The sequence below is a fragment of the Dasypus novemcinctus genome, chromosome 3, assembly GCF_030445035.2.
Source record: "Dasypus novemcinctus isolate mDasNov1 chromosome 3, mDasNov1.1.hap2, whole genome shotgun sequence".
In the NCBI taxonomy this organism is placed as follows: Eukaryota; Metazoa; Chordata; class Mammalia; order Cingulata; family Dasypodidae; genus Dasypus; species Dasypus novemcinctus.
The window spans coordinates 143,734,516-143,754,329 of record NC_080675.1 but is presented as its reverse complement, the minus strand read 5'-3'; the positions used below and the strand labels follow the sequence as shown (position 1 = coordinate 143,754,329).

The 19,814-nt window shown below is 37.1% G+C and overlaps 1 protein-coding gene and 1 non-coding gene across 2 annotated transcripts in view; both read right to left on the bottom strand.

Annotated features, from left to right (window-relative positions):
• Positions 1 to 453: 453 nt before the first annotated feature.
• The window catches only part of SPESP1 (sperm equatorial segment protein 1), a 37,057-nt gene continuing 17,696 nt past the window's right edge, over positions 454 to 19,814 (bottom strand). Inside the window, exon 2 of the mRNA XM_058288402.1 lies at positions 454 to 1,655. Within this exon, the coding sequence (XP_058144385.1) occupies positions 628 to 1,655 (1,028 nt within the window). The 3' untranslated portion in view covers positions 454 to 627. The remainder of the gene's footprint in view (positions 1,656 to 19,814) is intronic.
• Positions 16,988 to 17,092, bottom strand: LOC111762489 (U6 spliceosomal RNA). Its single transcript, XR_002795592.1, has one exon. It is a non-coding gene; the product is annotated as a U6 spliceosomal RNA (small nuclear RNA).

Sequence of the window (19,814 nt, the reverse complement as noted above, 5' to 3'; positions counted from 1 at the left end):
GTACTAATCATACTCCCTTGTAACAAATTTGTAAAGCTTTTGGGTGTATTTATATAAACAAACAAAAAAGAGGAAATAAGTGTAATGACTTCATTACAAGTCCTGGTTATAGGCCTCACTGATATGCCAAAAGTACTTAGCAAAAGAACAGAGATGTACTTTACTACATCATCTAGCTTTCAAAGGAGGCACAAATATATCCAAATAAAAGTAATTCTGATACAGGCCCCAAGTATGCAATTCAAACAGAAAACTCAGCCTCTGAAAGATTTACCCTAAAAGTTTGCATTTCTATGCGATTATGTAAAATTGACTACAGATATCGAGTGTCCACAGTCTCTAAACTCTCATAAAATAGGTGACTTTAACTATTCTATTCAAGTAAAATCAAAGTTTAAACCTTTTAAAAATTAAATCTTCACAAATTTTAAAAATAAGGAAAAAACTACAAACTAATGAACGAAAATTTATTTTAAATTACTAGATTTTTAGTGCATATGAAAATTTTCCATAACACATGACATGTAAAGATGTTAGCACACTGAAGTACAATAGAAAATATTGTTTAACATTTAAAACCAGTAATATGCTTATTTCTCCTGTAAATGAATGCACAATTTGCTTGCATCAACTTTGTGATGGCATATCAAGTAGGCTTAAAAGTTTTATATTATTGTTTAATAACTTCTTAATAAAGGTTTGAGTTTCTCTTCGATTGACACATAATATTTTTTTCAGTGTTTGTACTATTTTAGTAACTTTTTCTTTCATCTCTGGTGGAACATATTTGACATTTAAGTAGTCCTCTAATTTAGATCTAGAATTATACAGCATGTTAATAACAGTTTCAATGTTACTGGCTTCAATATGAGATCGTTCTTGTGGCTCTAACCGGGATTCATACAATCTCTTTAATTTATGTTCTTCTGCTACTGCTAGAGAAAGACTTCGTCTTAGGTGCTCTCTAGAGGCTAGAATATCCTCTCTATCTTCTGGACTGAGGTTGTCTCTAGGAGGTACCTGTTTTACCTGAGAGCTCATATCTGAAATTTTTTTCAAAATTTCTTCCTTATTCAAAATTTGTGGGTGTTGTGTAAATGTTGGTGTATCAAATTTTTCTACTTGAGATCCGCCTGAGAGCTGTGGGACATCTTCTCCATCTGTGGAATCATCTGCTTCCTTGCTTGCACTTAAAGAGGAGACAGGTGGTTTATCTAAGGTGACATCTGAAATGGTAGATGAATCAGTAATTGAATCAGTTTCTTTCCCATCCAGAACTGTCTCTTCATGTTCAATATAAGGTTCTTTTACACGCAAAACGATAGAAACATTGTTTGGTTTGATCGACCAGAATGCTCTACTTTTAGTACGTTTTTTTCTCCCTGTTTCCAGTGTGGAGCCTTTAGAAGGGAAAGTTGTAGCTGCAGTATCTTCAGTGGCTGGTTTGATTACAACATTATGCTCATTTGAATCTTCTCCATTTCTAATTATCTCCTTCAATTTTGGTGTCTGTGATCGTATAAAATAAACATTATTTGGAGACTTTGATTTTTTCTCACGGTCTGGCTCCTTAGTGGGAACACTTAGTAGCATGTTCTGTAAGACTTGTACATAATGATTCAAGTTTTGTTCTTCCTCAGGCGTCACAGTTATCCCTTAAGAAAAAAAATCAAATAAAGAGTAACATGTATTATTATATCTGACATTTTGACAGAATCTACTGTCTTCTTGTCTAAATTTATTTATTTACTTCTAATGCTGTCACTAAAAAGTTGAGCTAAAGAACGAAGAAACAAAGTGCCTTTGACACAGAGTCAACTCTCACAAGGAAAAAAATTATTTTTTCAGGGTCTTATTAAAACAGAAAATCAAGATTAGTACAAAAATTGCATAATAACACAATTCTCTATCTTTTAGCTTTTACACTCCCCTGTACCTTATTATTGAGCAGGCAATTTATTAAACCAAAGTCCTTGATTATGTCCTCCAACCTGGAGATGTGCTCAAAATACTAACTTACACAAAGTCAATTGTTAACTTTTCAGAAATTTTTGTGAGTCAGATGTTAAACACAGATATCATTAAAAATTAAAATATATGAATTTCCAAATAAATGAATTACATTAAAAACAAAGAGAATACTCAAAACTCATTGCTTCTTAAGTATGTCACTACATTTTACTGTAAGCTATGCTCTTGAGGTTATTTATGCCTATATTAATTGTATGGTGGAAATGCAATATAAAGGTATGCTACTCTACATCTCTTTTCACCATTCTATTCAATGATGTCAAGTTGGTAGCTTGAAATCAACCAATGTGGGAGTATTTACACCATGTAAATGGGCAAATCAGAGCTTCCCCTTTCCTTCCAAAAGCTGGTTAAATATTTACCAGTATACCACTGCTTCCAACCCAGCAAAGATCTAACTACAACCTGTGGGCTATATACTCCCAACTCTTTTTATAAATAAAGTTTTATTGGAATCCAGCCAGCCTGGCCCATTTCAATATGTATTGCCCATGGCTGCTTTAGCAGCAGCAGAATTGAGTAGCTGCAACAGAGACTTGGCCTGCAAAGCCAAGAATATTTACTATCAGTCCCTTTGCAGAAAAACTGTGCTGATTCCTGGTCTAAATAGTCAATATTCACTCTTACAACAAAATAGCAGTTCTATTTATTCTGGTATTTTGCAAAATCTGAGTGGTAAGGCCTCTCATTTCCAATATGAAGAAGAGAAAAGAGGATGGAATAAGATATTCTGAAATTCTGTTTAACTCCCTACACCTGATTCAAAAGTATTTTGATTTTAAGTGCTGCAATTTTAGATTTACATGTAATTTTGAATTGATTCCACTACTGTCCTCCATTATCATGGATACAAATTGTCTTAATGTAAGGAAATAAGTAAATTTTACAAATCTATAATGCTAACTCCTACTTGAACCATATCACTGAAGGCTAAATGAAAGAACAAACTTCTTTTTCAGGAAACACTTTTATCTGGATCTTTGGCAAGCACAAAATACTCAAAATATGCTTTAGAGTTACATTTCTCTTCTTTCTTGATATACTATTCTGTTATGACTTGGGAATATCAGATGGTATCCTGAATAAAATGCTGTAATCTGCAAACTCAATTCTGCTTTGTCTTTCAACACTGTACACTTTATCTTATAAGGAAAAAGTATCTTTGAAGATATGTTCAAGTTAAGGATCTTGACATGGGAAGAGTATCCTGGATTGTCCAGGTGGCTCTTATATCCAATCTCAAGTGTTTTTGTAAGAGGAAGGCACACCAAAGAGGAGGAGGCAATGTGACCAAGAGGCAGGTTAGGGTGGCCAAAAGTCAAAGAATGCCCTTAACCATTAGCAATTGGAAAGGGCAAGGAACATAATCTCCCCTAGCAGCTTCAGAGGGAACATGGCCTTGATGACACCTTGATTTCAGCTCTGATTTCAGATTTCTTGCCTACAGAACTGTGGGATAGTAAATTTCCATTGTTTCACACTATCAGGGTTGTGATAATTTGTTGTAAAAGTCACAGAAAACTAATATAGGAATACAGTAATATCTGAAAGACAAAGTAAATTTGACAAATGAAACATTATACTATGATCTTGGGCAAGAAGCATCAACATCATAAAGACGCTTAGATGTCATATTCTGTGTTAATATATAAATTTAATATTCACCTAGTTGAATATCATTACTTTTTTCTAGACCTAGATAAATGGATTATAAAGTCCATTTGGAAGAACAAGTGAGTAAGAAAAGCCAGAAAAAAAAAGGTGGTAGTCCTACCAGATATTAAATATATATTAAGTAGCCTATAGCAGGGGTTCTTAACCATTTTTGTTCCACGGATCCCTTTGCCAGTCAGGTGAAACCACAGACCATTTCTCAGAATGTAACAACAGATAGTTTCATAACACTCAACACTGGCATGTCTTTAAATTAAATTCTAGGATTATTCAAAATTAGTTTAAGTTCAAAGACCCCCTGAAATCTTTCTGTGGACCCCTGGTTAAGAGCCCCTGGCCTATAGTATAGCATTGGCACATGAATAAACAGATGAATGGAACAGAAAAGAAAATGCAGAAATAAGACCCAATAGCATTGGAAAAACAGTTCAACATGAAGGAAAGTTTTCTTTTATAAAGTATTTCAGTTAGTAAACAAAGAGACTATTTATAATTAGAATATTTCACGATGATTATCAATGACTTATATCACGAAAAGGTACACAACCAGACATTATGTACCTCCTGATAGAATACAATATGACCTATGAAGTAGAAAAAAAATTCAAATCTGAATTCAATATGTCTGTTTAGATCTAACTAACAATATATAGAAAATAGAGGAGCTTCCTTCCTAAAAAGGAAGATATTGAATTGCACATGGGGATGTAGGTAATTAGCAAAATCAAGACTGGGAAACTTCAGAAACTATGACCTAGTTTCTTCAACAATAAATTGCAAGAGGAAAAAATATAGAGAGATAGAGGAGGAACTATAGACTAAAAGAAAATTAAGAGACCTATGAACCAATTACATGTATCAATCCTATTTGAATCCCAATTCAATCAAACTGAAAAAGAGAGACAATCAGTAAAGTTTGACCACTGACCAGATATTTGGTGATATTAAGAATTATAGTTACCCTTTTAGGTATGAAAATTGTGTTGTTGTTGTTTTTTAAGTCCTTATGAAGCAGGCTAGTAGGATAGGGAAGCAATAGATGGATCTGGAACCTGGCAAGAAGTCCACATGGCCATCAGTAATCCCCGAGATGGTTGCTGGAAGACCGTCCCCAAGATTCTGTCACTCAAAAGAAGGCTTCCTCTGGAAGCCAGGAGAAGCCCCGGATATTCCCCAAGGACTTTATCATTGGGCCCTCATGGGATATTGACGGGAGAGATAATCAATCAGATGGTAAACAGCTGGAACTCCTCCCTTGCTGTTAGCAAAGGGGTGGGATAATTAACAGTTTTAAAATGCAGGCACCAGGCCTGAGCTCTGTCTCTTGTGTATTCTCTCTTGCCTCTGGATCCCAACTCTGGTTGCCTTCTCCCCTGCTTGGATCACTGTGCAAGTAAACCTGAGGATGTATAATCTATAATGAGGAATTGTAGTCTATAAATCAGCTCTCTTTATCACTTTTCAGCCCCTTCCTCTCTACCTGGGACCCCTAATCTGTTATCTTCTCCCATTTCTTGTCCCTCCCTACCTGAATAAATTACTGGCCTAACTCACCCGAAATTCGTTTCTGCAGCATAGTCAAGAACCTAGTCAAAATCTGATATCACTTATATTTCAGTGCTCCATTCTGAAATATTTACTGGTAAAACTGAAACACAGAGTTAAGAATTAACAAATGATTATGATTACTGAATCATTATATAGATGTTTTTTATCTTGTTCTACCATTATATTATAGAATAGCCAAAAGTTAAAACCTTAAATTAGTGAAACTCTCTAGACTAGCCTCACCCCTTGGTTATAGTTACTATTGTTATGGTAACTCTAGACTCACCCTTGTTTATGATTATTTCAAACTAGTCTCAGCCTTGTTTATTTTTTTTTTATTCTAAACAGATACTTTTTATTATGTTCATGTACCTAATCAAGAAAACTAATGTATTTTTTTTAAATATTACATTCAAAAAATATGAGGTCCCATTCAACCCCACCACCCCCACCCCCCACTCCCCCCACAGCAACACTCTCTCCCACCATCACGACACATCCACTGCACCTGGCAAGCACATCTCAGCATCACTGCACCCCATAGTCAACGGTCCACATCATAGCCCACACTCTCCCACACTCCATCCAGTGGGCCCTGGGGGAATCCACAATGTCCCGTAATTGTCCGTGAAGAACCACCCAGAACAACTCCGTGTCCCGAAAACGCCTCCCATCTCATCTCTTCCTCCCATTCCCCGCACCCAGCAGCCACCATGGCCACCCTTCCCACACCAATGCCCCATTTTCTCTGTGGACTTTGGATTGGTTGTGTCCATTGCACATCTATGTCAAGAGAGGGCTTAGATTCCACATGGATACTGGATGCACTCCTCCTGCTTTCAGTTGTAGGCACTCTAGGCTCCATGGTGTGGTGGTTGACCTTCTTCAACTCCATGTTAGCTGAGTGGGGTAAGTCCAATAAATCAGAGTGTTGAGGCTCTGGGCCTGGGTATCGTATTGTCAGTCCAGAGATTCAAATCCCCTAAATATATCTTAAACCCCAGCACCAACTACAATTCCAGTAAAGTAGCACGAAAGTCTTGTGAAAAGAGATCCCCTCTGAGTCCAGTTCCATCACGCAGAAACACCAGCTCCAAAGAAGTCAGCCTTGTTTATACTTGCTACTGTAACAGTAACAACTCCACCTTCCCTTATGTGAATCTATAAAATCTCTAAACTTCTTAAACTCAGAAAGACAGATTTTAGGCCTTCAATCTCCTTGCTATCAGCTTAGCAATAAACTCTGTCTTTGAAATCCCAGTATCTCAGGAATTGCTCATTGAGGAGTATCAAGCAGAAGAGAACACCACTTTTGCTTGGTAACAAAATTACATGGTGTCCAATTTGCTTCTAAATCCAAGCCTGAGAGGCGGGGGGTAAAAGAAAACAGGGAGAGGTAAAAGAAAATAGGAATGTAGGTAGAGATACAGATGAAACAAGATCATTCATGGATTAATAATAGTTGAATCTGGCTATAGCTAAATGGAAAATATACTATTATTTCTAGTTCTATGTATACTGGAAGGGTAAAAATAAATCAAAAAAAGAAAACAATATATGTATATTAATTTCCCCTGGTACAAAAAGAGAGACTCTCCTCTCCCTCTTCCCTCTTCTTAGAGGATTCCTTAGAAAACTTTCCATTGTAAATCCTTCCTCTGCCCCTTTGAGATGTATGTAAATCTTTCAAAAAGTTAAATAAACCCTTTGTCAGTTTTTTTTCCTTCCCCTTCCCCTCCCCCTCCCCCACCCTGCTGTTTTTGTTGTCTGTGCCCATTTCCTGTGTGATCTTCTGTATCTCTTTCTCTTTTTGTCTTCTTGTCCTTCTCCTTTTAGGGTCCACCATGATTTGATCCTGGGGACCTCTGACATGGAGAGAGGTTCCCTGTTAATTGCACCACCTCACTTCCCGGTCTCTGCTGTGTTTCACCTTGACTCTCCCCTTCGTCTCTCTTTTCGTTGCATCATCATCTTACTCTGTGACTCATTTGCACGGGCACTGGCTTACTGCTCAGGCACTCGGCTTGTTGCGCAAGCACTGGCTTACCATGCAGGCCCCATGCAGGCACTCTGCTCACCGCATGCGCACTGGGCTCACCCTGCGGGCACTCGGCTCACCACATGGGCGCTGGCTCACCACAGTCACACTTTCTCTTCTTTTTCACCAGGAGGCCCCAAGGACAGAACCTGGGTCCTCCCATATGGTAGGCAGAGGCCCTATCACTTGACACATCCCCCTCCCCCTTTGAAAATTTTGTCTTTCTCAATGACCTGGGAGCCATCTCTATGAAATGTAAATAGCAAGGAAATTAGCACCCTTATCTCGCCATTTCTATGGGAGTTTAATTTAGGCATCTAGCTGTATCTATCTACATGTCATAGAGACATGAGAAGTTATATTATATGATTGGATAGAACCAGATGGCAAATACAGTGGCCACCTCAATTACCAGATGAATTTAAGATAAATTGTGGATGAAAAAGGATGATGCTATAAAGTCCTTTTACTTGAGGACTGTTTTTGTTTATCTTGAGAACATGTATGTAATCAGTTGTGTCTGCTTGGCTATATAAAAGGGTGAGATTTCTTTCTTTGCTATCTCATTAGTGATTTGGCTATTACACTGTGCATTTTGGCTTAATGCTTACTCAATAACATTTTTTTCCCCTCTTCTACCTTTGTGGAGAGGTTTTCTGGGTTGGGAGAAGATTTTACTTCCAATTATATTTTCCCAACAATACTTAAAATATTCCATAATAAAACATTTTTAAAAATCTGCTTTGGAAATATTTCCATCTGGGCAACTATTCAGGAGCAAATCTAAAACCTGCAACCAAAATGGTTTAAGTGTTTTTTAAAAGACATTGCCATTAGATTATAGTCTGCTAAAAACTCAATTTCTAAATTATTTAGCTTGTCTCTTCTCAAAGTGGTAACTAGGATACCCGGGTTGCTATTAAGTGAGTTAGGGTGTCAAAGGACAGCAGTACGTACTTACTACTAGTTAATTCCTAAAAAAAAAAACCGAAGTACTTATTATCCCTTCTACTGTTACTCAGACAACACTGAAAAGCTTGTTCATGGCTGCCTAGCAACAGAGCACACTACCTCCTGTCTCTCTTTTCTTCCCTTCTTCAAGCACCCTTTGTCTCCTTAGTGTTCTATTGTTAACTCCATCCACTCCCCATCCACTAGCCACATCCTGCTTTTGTCTCCCTAAAACATCTACAATATTTCTTACGGACTTTCTCAAGTCTACTAATCAGGTCTACTTTTGCAAATCAATTTCATCTTTGTAAAAATGTATGCAGGCAAGTTAGTAAAAGATAATCAAGCCTCAATTATCCCTACAGATGGCCCTGGCCACTGAAAACCTGCCACTTTCCATTCTTCAGAAGGTGCTAGAAAGAGGAGCAAAATTCAAATTCTTACAAAGATCTACTACTCTGATAGAAGTTGGGTTATTATACTTTGAATATTTGTAGTCTACACTGACATACTTTATAATCTATTCTCTATTTTTACCAGTTAGCAATCCAACCAAACATAGCAATGTCCCAGAAAGCGGTTAAGGTAAGAATCTCCTCTAGCTTAAGAGAGCATGATCCTGCTCTCCAGTGTCTCAGGCAGGGATTCTTAACCTTTTTTCCCAAGGATCCCTTTGCTAGTCAGGTGAAAACCACAGACCCCTTCTCAGAATGTAGTGACAGATAGTTCTATGACACTTGACACTGGCATATCTTTAAATTTTAGGATTACTCAAAATTAATTCAAGCTCACAGACCCCCTGAAATCTTTTGTGGACTCCTGGATAAAAACCCCTACTAGGTCTCAAGCTAAATGGGCTTGAAGTTTTGCAGGAATCACAGATATGGAGGTTGTGGCTGAGCTTGACATTGTCTGCTCTCTTCTTCTTGGAACAATACAGAAAGAATTGGTCACATGTTAGAAATAATAGAACGGTATACAAAATCATACTAATCATACTAACAATTGTAGGAAAAAAAGTGGCAGTAAATCTGAATACTGTGTGCCAGGCCCTTACTAAGGGCATTTGATATAGGCTATGGGTTGCCTATATCAACCCATATTCATCTCTTCAGAGATTACCTGAGCTGTGTGAGAGCTGCAGCCCTGCCCTTGGTAACCATGGCAACAACTCCAGTCCTGGAAGAACAATTAAACAATGTAAACTCTATAAACTTTAAATATCCAGGGAAAATGCAAACCAAATGTTTTAAAAGCTTACATGGAATGTATAAAGTTCATGCTAAAAGCTTACCTAGAATGTAGGGGATATGTGTTAATTCAAACTTATTGAGCACTGAAACAAAGGACCTTTTAACTCTTTCTCTATAAAAAGAACTCGAAAATCTTATTTGGGGCTCAGGTTTTGAACAGAAAGGTCCCGAGCCCAGCCAGTCATAAATAAATTCTCTTTTCCTTCCCAAAATTATTACTGAGTCCTGGCCTTTCCATATGCAAATAATTGAACCTCTCTCGACATCTACAACACATTAAATTTAAGTAGGGTTTTAAAGAGAGGAAAAGGAGGATATATAGAAAGGATAAGTAACTTACCTAAGATTATATTCAATTTGTAAGTGATAAAGATTGAATTTGAATATGCGCTGCCTGACTTCAAATCAGGAGCAATTGACAAATACACAATGTTGTTGTAAAGAAAAAAATGACTCAAAGATGTTGGCAAAATAGTAGTAGTACTGTGGATAAAATTTTCCTGGAGGAAAACAAGTCTATTTTAAAATACATGTGAATATTAAAATATTCTAAATAAATAAATATACAGTAAATTAATTATAAAGAATTTTGTCCTACTATCAAGTGGGCCAAAATGCATGTCTTTCATATATTAAGATGTTCCTGGGGAGTAGATGTGGCTCAAGTGATAGGGCCTCCACCTATCGTATGGGAGGACCCAGGTTCGATCCCTGGGGCCTCCTGGTGAAGAAGAAGAAAAGAAAGTGTGCCTGCACAGTGACCCAGTGCCTGCATGGAAAGCCAAGTGCCTGCTTGGTGAGCCGAGGGCCCACGTGGTAAGCTGAGTGCCCATGGCAAGCCGAGTGCCTGCATGGCAAACCGAGTGCCCACACAGTGAACCAGTGCCCTCACAAATGAGTCACACAGCAAGATGATAACACAACAAAAGAGAAACGAAGGAGAGAGTCAAGGTGAAGTGCAGCAGAGACTAGGAACTGAGGTGACACAATTGACATGGAACCTCTCTCCACGTCAGAGGTCCCCAGGATTGAATCCCTGTAAATTCTAGAGAGGAAAGACTAGACAAGAAGAAGATAAAAAGAGAAATAGAGGGAAGTGTATTTGGCTCAACTGATTAAGCATCCACCTACCACATGGGAGGTCCAGGGTTCAAACCCAGGGCCTCCTGACCCGTGTGATGAGCTGGCCCACACGCAGGGCTGATGTGCACAAGGAGTGCCGTGCCACGCAGGGGTGTCCCCACATAGGGGAGCCCCATGCATAAGGAGTGCACCCGTAAGGAGAGCTGCCCCATTTGGGAAAAGTGTAGCCTGCCCAGGAGTAGCGCCACATACACGGAGAGCTGCTGCAGCAAGATGACACAACTAAAAGAGACACAGATTGGTGCCACTGACAAAAATACAAGTGGACACAAAAGAATACACAGTGAATGGACACTGAGAGCAGACAACTGGGGGGGTGGGGAGAGGAGAGAAATAAATAAATAAATCTTTAAAAAAAGAGAAATAAATACAGAAGGTCACACACGAATGGACGTAGACAGCAAAACAGCAGAGCAGGGGAAAGGGAGAGGAAGAAAAAATAAATAAATTCATTTAAAAAATAAAAATAAAGATGTTCCTAAGAACAGTGAAAATAATTCACCCAAAGTTAATATATTTTCTTACTACAAAGTATGGATGGGAACCGAGAGTCAATGATTTTGAAAATTTCATTTCACTCTCAGGTGAAAGGCCAATTAATTAGCTTTGAGTTTACACTGAGGGAAATTTTTAAAAATCATGCTTTAAAATGAGCAATAAAACTTAAAATTTACATCAATAAATAATACATTCAAAATATATATTTCCCTTTCATGTAATGGCCAACTAAAGAAGAAAGAAGAAAGTAGAAGAAATAAGGAAAAGTCAATGAAAATAAAAACTTGCTAAAATTTATTGTCAAAGAAAGAAATACAAATTAAAGGTTTTTTTTACCAGTCAAGTAAGCAAATATTTTTAAAATAATAAAACCTAGGATTGGCATGCATATATTTTACTTGCTTAGTGAAAGGAGTTATTACTTCCTTACTTCCCTTATGATCCCCAGATCCCTCATTAGTCTCTCTCAGCACTCTGATGTTTTTCTTTATAGAACTTAAGAATATTTTATCAATATTTGTTTGTTTAATATTGTTTACTGCTACATATTGTAAGCTCTTTAAGAACTGTGGTCATGTCTGCTTTGTTCACTATACTTCCTGTCCTAGCCAATACCGAAGGCCAGAATAGACAACCAAAAAATATTTGTTGATTGAATAATGAATGAATGAAGAAAATGTTGGTAGGTATGAAAATTAATTGTAATTTCAGGAATTTTTCTTAAGGAAATTATCACAGGTACAAAAATTTTAATAAAGAATTCTATAGAGAAAAACTAGACTTCATGTTGTGTTTAAAATATATCTGCTGGGAAGCGGATTTGGCTCAATGGATAGAGTGTCCACCTACCACATAGGAGGTACAGGGTTCAAACCCAGGGCCTCCTGAACTCTGTGATGAGCTGGCCCACACGCAGTGCTGATGCACACAAGGAGTGTCGTGCCATGCAGGGGTGTCCCCTGCACAGGGGAGCCCCACACGCAAGGAATGCGCCCCGTAAGGAGAGCCGCCCAGCACAAAAAAAGCGCAGCCTACCCAGGAGTGGCACCACACACAAGGAGAGCTGATGCAGCAAGATGATGCAACAAAAAGAGACACAGATTCCCGGTGCCACTGACAAGAATAGTAGTGGAAACTGAAGAACATACAGTGAGCAGTCAACTGGTGGGGGCGGGGGCGGGGGCGGGGGAAGGGTGGGAGAGGGGAGAGAAATAAATAAATCTTTAAAAAATAAAATAGATCTGCTGGTCTAAAAGCAGTGTTTTGGGGCTAAGGGGGATCATCTAGATAATTTGAAAGTGTTCACTTTAAAGCAAAGCAGGCAGCTTTTTATAATAATAAAAGATAAAGCTTTAACCCTATTTTTCTAAATTTCCAAGCCTTAGGTTTATCTAAAACATCATAAACTTAAAAACAACTCTAATTTTCAGAAAGCCTCCACATTTGTTGTAATTGTCCTTCCTAAATTGCCTAATATGTTTAGACCATATAAACTTAACTAAATTTGAGTTCTGTTAATTTTCTTTCATTGGATTATATCAATCTCTAAAGTAACATTTTCAGCACTCTCTCATCTGTAGTTTCCAACTGAAACCACTATGAAAATATCCAAACCTTTCTATGTACCCTGTATACATGCCCTGGAGAACTCCCTCCCAACCGTGTGCCCCCCACTAATGACACCCCACACAAGCGCTTCTCCCCCACCATAGTTGAACCTCTCTGTAGTACAAAACTTCTTCGAAAAGGAAACCCAATATATTGCCAGGTTCCAGTAATAGAAAAATGGAATATAGTGATGGGTTTAAAGGTTAGATATAGAATACATAGAAATTTAGAAAAATTAAATAAAGGAAAAATAAACTGGGGTATCAAAGAAATGAAAAAATGAAAGAGATTTGTTTTTGACATTTTGCCTTTCATCACTGCTACAGGTTTTGCCCTGTATGTACAATGGCAAGACAATTTCTTCCATTTCTTCCTTAGTGTCTACATCCTTTCTTTTTTTTAATTTTTCTGAATATTAAATTTGTCTTCATGTAAGTTTTAGGTCACAGTAATTCACATATACAATATATGGTACTCCCACATATCCAACATCAAACCCTTTGTCCCTTCCCTGACAGTGATCTTTTTACATGTTCATATTATATTTGCTGCAGCTAATGTACAGATATTGAAATGATAGCTTTCAAACATGGTTCCATTTGGATTTACATCATGGTTTATATTTTAGACTATATAATTTTCTAAATTTTTACTTATCTTATGTTTTACATTATGGCTTACATTTTAGCCTATAGACTTTTATACATTTTTGGTGTAATTTAACATGACCTATATCCATCATGGCATGATCCTGTGGAACACTTCCATTGCTCCACAGTTACCCTGATTCCATGTATTCAACACCTCTTTACCCCTCCCCTCAGGGCCCACCATGACAATTAATCTTCACTACTTGAGGGACCATATTCAGAGATACTTGCAAAAATGTTCAGGGTTTGACATACTTGACTGACCTAATTGGGAGCCACCGAGTCTCTCAAGAGATACAATTCCCTCTATCTGAGCACATCAGTCCTACTCAGGATGTAGGTATACCTTCACTCTTATTGTATGGGTCTCCACCCAATGATATAATCTACTATGACAAAATGAGCACTCACACACTCCCCAAAAGCTTGCCCTGTGTCAGGGGAGTTCTATCACATTCCCCAATGGAAAAACAACAATCCCCCAAGTGCAATGGCAAAGACCAATAAAGATGGATGGTCCAACGATGAGCCCTTGATACTGATGGCTCCAATTATGAGCCTGTGTGCCTGAAATATGAACTAGGCCTATAGCTGTGGGGTGCCTAAGAGTTACCTCCCGAGAGCCTCTGTGTTGCTCAAATGTGGCCACTGTCTAAGCCAAACACAGCATGTAGATGCATTGCCTTCCCCCCAGCATGGGACATGACTCCCAGGGATAAGCCTCCCTGGCACCAAGGGATTACTACCAAGCACCAGCTGATGATGTAACTACAAAAAGACAATGAACAAAGAGGTCAACTCAGACCAGCAGAATATCTCAGCCTACATGTAAAATCAGGTGTTAAAAATCCGCTTTTTGACTTTGGATAAAAAGGGGGAAATGGAAAGGACAAGTGAGTTTATATGGCTAAGAGTCTCCAAAAAAGAGTTGGGAGGTCATCAGGGGGTGATGCTTATGCATGCCTCAGCAGGGTACCAGAGACAGTCAAGGTAAATGGAAACCCAGGTGCTGTTTCTCCTGAGGGCTGCAGTAACCCACAGGTTCTATGGTCAAGGCAGATGGCTCTGGAGTTCAGGACCATGTCAGTTGACCCTACTTTGGAGTTTGTGTTCCTGAGCGTGATGGAGTTGGACTCAGATATAACCTTTCTACACATGCCTCTTCTGTTACTTTTACTGGACCTGTGGTTGGCGTTTGGGTTGGTGTATACTCAGGAGACCTGAATCTCTGAACGGTCCATGTGACGGCCAGGCCCTGGGCCTCAGCAGACTTGCAGCTCCTACCCTCTGGTTTCTTGGACTTACCCTGGCCAGCTGACAGGGAGGTGAAGAGGGTCAACCACCACACCAGGGAGCCAAGAGTGCCTATAGCTGCAAGCAGGAGAATTACATCCATCATCCATGTGGAATCTAAACCCCCTCTTGATGTAGAGTGGGGACTGGACATAGCCATCCCAGGTCCACAAGATGGAGGAATCGAATATGGATTACAGTAGACTTACTGGTGTTCTGCTGGGGAAATATTGTGATTAGTAAGGGAAGAAATTGTAGTAGTGATGTGGAGAGGGTGGCCACAATGGCTGCTGATGGTTGGGAGAGGGAAGAAGAGATATGGTGTGGGGGCATTTTCAGGATTTGGAGTTGTCCTAGGTGGTGCTGCAGAGATGGATGCTGGATGTTGTTTGCCCTGTTGTGGCCCACTAGGTGGACTGGATGGAGAGTGTGGACTACAATATGGACCACTGTCAATGTGCTGCAGTGGTTCTCCAGAATGTATTCACCGGGTGCAGTGGATGTACCACAATGATGGAAGAGTTTGGTGATGTGGGAGGGGTGGCGTGGGTGGGGTGGGGTGGGTATATGGGGACCTCATATTCTTTGAATGTAACATTTAAAAGAAAATAAAGAAGAAAAAAAGAAACCAAAAAAAACCACAATAGATTGGATAAAAAAATAAAGTAACATTTATTCACATAATTTTAATGTAATTCAAAATCTTCAGAAATATTAAAATACCTTCATAATTTACCTTTTACATTCTTAACATCTTTATTGAGATATAATTCATAGAAGATTCACCCATTCAAAGTATACAATGCTTTTTAGTATATTCAGAGTTGTACAACCAACACCATAATGTCGTTTAAAACATTTCATCACCCTCCAAAGAAACTCATTACCCATTGTCTCTGGTCCCTAGCCCTAGGGAATCACTAATTTACATTCTGGACGATCCATATAAGTGGAATCATACTATTTGTGGTCTAATGTGACTGGCTTCTTTCATTATTTAGCATAATATTTTCAAGGTTCATCCATGTTTTAGCATTTATCAGTACTTCATTCCTTTATTTTGAATATTCTAGGCCACCTGTAATTTCATACAGATTTTAGGATAAGCTTGTCTATTTCTCCCAAAAAGCAAGCTGGGATTTTGAAAGGAATTGTGCTGAAACTGTAGATCAATTTGGGTAGTATAGCTATCTTATAAAGTTTTAACAGCCTTCCCGATTATACACAATGTATTTACATAGATAGAATCATACTATACAACTATTATATTTTATCAGCTTTAAAATTTTTTTCATTTAAATATATTTCTTATACATTTTTAAGTCATTAAATTTTCTTGGCCTTGAAGCCACAAATCCAAGAATCTGAAACATTAGATATTTTAGCTGAAGGTTAAATAACAACAAAAAAATATGTTCTTGTGGGAGGGGGAAGAGGTGCAGCATCTGGGAATCCCCTATATTTTTTTATGTAACATTTATGTAATCTAAAGCTTCTTTTAAAAATAAAATTTAAAAATTTTTTTTAAAAGGAGAATATTAGATAAAAAATTATTTTCTCATTTCCTCTCCCAGGACTAAATGACGCAAATGGGATCTACATTGCTGGATTATTTGGACCAGAAAAACAAAAGATGTCATGTGTAAATCCTTGGCTTCTAACATGGTCTTTGGGCAGGTCTTTGTCCACTCCATTCCTTTCAAGAATCACATTAATAGGCAAAGAGAGAAGTTAAGTTTGCAACCAGCAACAACTGGTGAACCCATCAACAAGCAAACAAACTTAAGGAAAAATCAGAATTCGGTATGTTTAAACATATTTAAAAGTGATGTAGGGTAGTCAGGGTAGGTAATCAATAGACAGATCTGGAACCTGGCAAAAAAGCCCATGTGTCCTTTAGTACCCCCAAAATGGCTGCTGGAAAACTCTCGCAAGAAATCTCATTTGGAACAAGATTTCCTCCAGAAGCCAGGAGAAACCTCAGATATTCTCCAGAGACTTTATCACTGGGCCCTCCTGGGGGAATGATGGGTGGGGTAATCAATACCATTCCTTAATAAATTACTGGCCTAACCAACCCAGCTTGCTCTCAAAATTCATTTCTTACAGCTTAACCAAGAACCTAGAGAAAGTCCTGCAATAAAAGGTTAACTTACTTGGGTCTGGAACACCAAATTTTAGTTACTTTGTTGTGGTACAGCCATCAGGATCTTTTGTGAGGACTTACCTTATTGTGAATGGGAAATCTTGACACATTTCAATAATCTTTGAGACAATATGATAGCTGGTCTTTTTTTTTTTTTAATATGGAACTCTTCACGAATTTGTATGTCATCCTTGTGCAGGGGCCATGCTAATCTTCTCTGTATAGTTCCAATTTTAGTATATGTGCTGCCGAAGCAGGCAAGTGGTATGTGAATCTTGGTGGGTAGCCTCGCTGGGAGGAGCAAATGAGTCATGAGACTGTCCAGGAAAAAAGCCAGGTCTTTTTTGCAAGTATTGATTAGTACCAGCTTTTATGTATGGAAATACACACTTAATTAGCTTAGGAACATAAATAAAATTAAATTTAAACATGCTTAGTTTAATAAAATTAAATTGAGTTTAAGTATTAATTATTTGAAAAGTAGTTTTATACTTTAGAGTTTCATTATGGATTTATAGGCTTTTTACAGACAACTTACATTATTAATTATTGCCATTTTCTTTTTTTATGCTCAACTGGTCAGAATTTAGCCAGTAGCAGCCACTGTAGGCTGGTTCTTATATCCTTTTGAGGGAATCTGTGAATTTTTTAAAGCATCCTTTCTTGATCTTTGGCAGATACTGCTGTGTGCCTCCCTCTCCCTAATCCTTACTTCCCTTCATTGTACCTTACCTCCCTACAGATGGAAATCAGCTATACCTTCAAGGAGTCCTGGTTTCTTTTAATGGAAAATAATATTAGAGACAACAAGATCTATTAAGACTGGTATTATGGAGTGGCATTGTTCTCCACAGAACTAAATGATATATATTTAAGCCATGAATTTTTTTGGTTTTTCTCTTTTTTTCATATGTATTTTTAAATTTTTATTCTATTTTAAGCCAGGGTTGGTTCTACTTTTTGTGGGTCTTTTTAGGTACCAGGGGCCAGGGATTGAACCTGGGACCTTGTAAGTGGGAAGCCGGGGCTCAACCACTGAGCCACATCAGCTCCCCTGAGTTGTTTTTTTTTGTGTTTTGCTTGTTGTTTGTTTTTGTTTTTTCAGGAGGCACTGGGAACTGAACCTGGGACCTCCCATGTGGGAGGCAGGCACTCAACCGCTTGAGCCACATCTGCTCCCCAAGCCATGAATTTTTATTGATATTTTCCATGAGAGTTTTAACATCATTTTAAGGCATATCTAGCTGAATTTTTACCCCACATCTAAACTATAACTGCATTCCTTTTTTTATAATATCAGGGAAATCTTGGTTAAAACTAGCATAATTACTCATTCTATCAATAAATAAAAATTTACTGACATTAAAACTTGTAAAAGTACCAACAATAACAAGGTTAAACATTACAATTGCCTTTGTATAATTTGACTACATTCCATTTCCATTAATTAATAGTGAAATTGTCTTAACTGAAGCTATCTGTAATTTTTTCAAACTGTTTTGTCATTACATACACACTTGTCTGATATATGCTCATTAATTCCCTAATTTTAATTTGAGAGAGTTGATGCTTTAACTGACAGTTCTTTCTTGGTAGCAGCATTCCAATATTAGAGGAAAAGGAAATCTGTTCTTTATTAGTACACTTAGGAAATGGATGAAAAATATAAGCAGTGTGATCTGCATGTCCAAGAATTTTATTTGGTTACTCTTCAAGACTCATTGTGTGGTTATATGAATAATTTTTCTATATATAAGTTCTTTTTTGGATAAACCCAGTTTTATAAGTGTAAGAAATTTTTAAAATTCCAATTATTGAAGTTTTTATGCAATATTTTAAGTATTTGCATACATTAAAACATCATGTTCAACAAAAATAGAATAAAACAAACAAACAAACAAAAAACCATCATGCTTGTAAACTAGTCTAGGCTGGTAATACTGTTTCTTGGTTTGAGTGCTGGGTACATGGTAATGTTAACTATAAAAATTCATTAAGCTGTATACTTGTGATTTGTACGCTTTTATTATATGTATGTTATATGTTAAAATATCAGTTTTGCACTATGGTTACTATACATTACCACAGAAACTAAATAAAAAGCCATTTTTAAAGAATTAGAGTTTAAAAAACTTAATTTTACCAATAAATGTTATTTTCATTTTAATTAGTAAAGCTAAGTAAAGAGTAATATCTTTCAGTTTCATTCTACAATACTTTTTATTACTTTTAGGTAGGAACTTAAATATAAAAATTCTTAAATTTAAGATTATGGCTCTGAAAATTGAATTTATAAGAATTCTTTCTTCTACCAAAGAAGTAGGAGTGGTCTAGTTCCCCAATCTCAGCTGAGAAACAGTGGCTTCTGTGGCTAAAGATAACGTAAATTTTTAAAAATTAAAAAACTATAATTTTTAGATCTAGTCATTTTTAACTATGATTATTGGCATTTATAAGTTAACTGATTTATTTTTTAAAGAAACTACATAACAAACTAACCCAAGAAAACTTAGTACTCTATTACCTATGTAAATATATTATAAACAAATCAGATTTTTAAAATAAAATGCATTTCCAAGCAACCAATTAAAATACCTAAGTGCATACATAAAAGTCTAATTGGTAAAATATGTAAACAACAAATAATTCCTCCTAAAATATATATTTAGGAGAATTAATAAATATAAAAACCTAAAATGTAAAGCCTTTATCTGTTTCAGGAGAAATTACTAATAGTAAACCTAAAATGCTATATGAGTTAAACTGCTTTAACTAGCAATTTTTTTCTCAGAAAAACTTTATTCTCAAAAAGAAAAAAATTAATTTCTATGTGCCTAAGAAGTGCCAGCATGCAAAAAATTACACTAAAACGCAATGATAGTAATAAAATGTTAATATTAAAGATCTTATTTAGTAACATACCTAGTTTCCCCAAGATTAAAGTTTAAGAAAGGAAAAAAACATGTCACCTTGAATCTTGG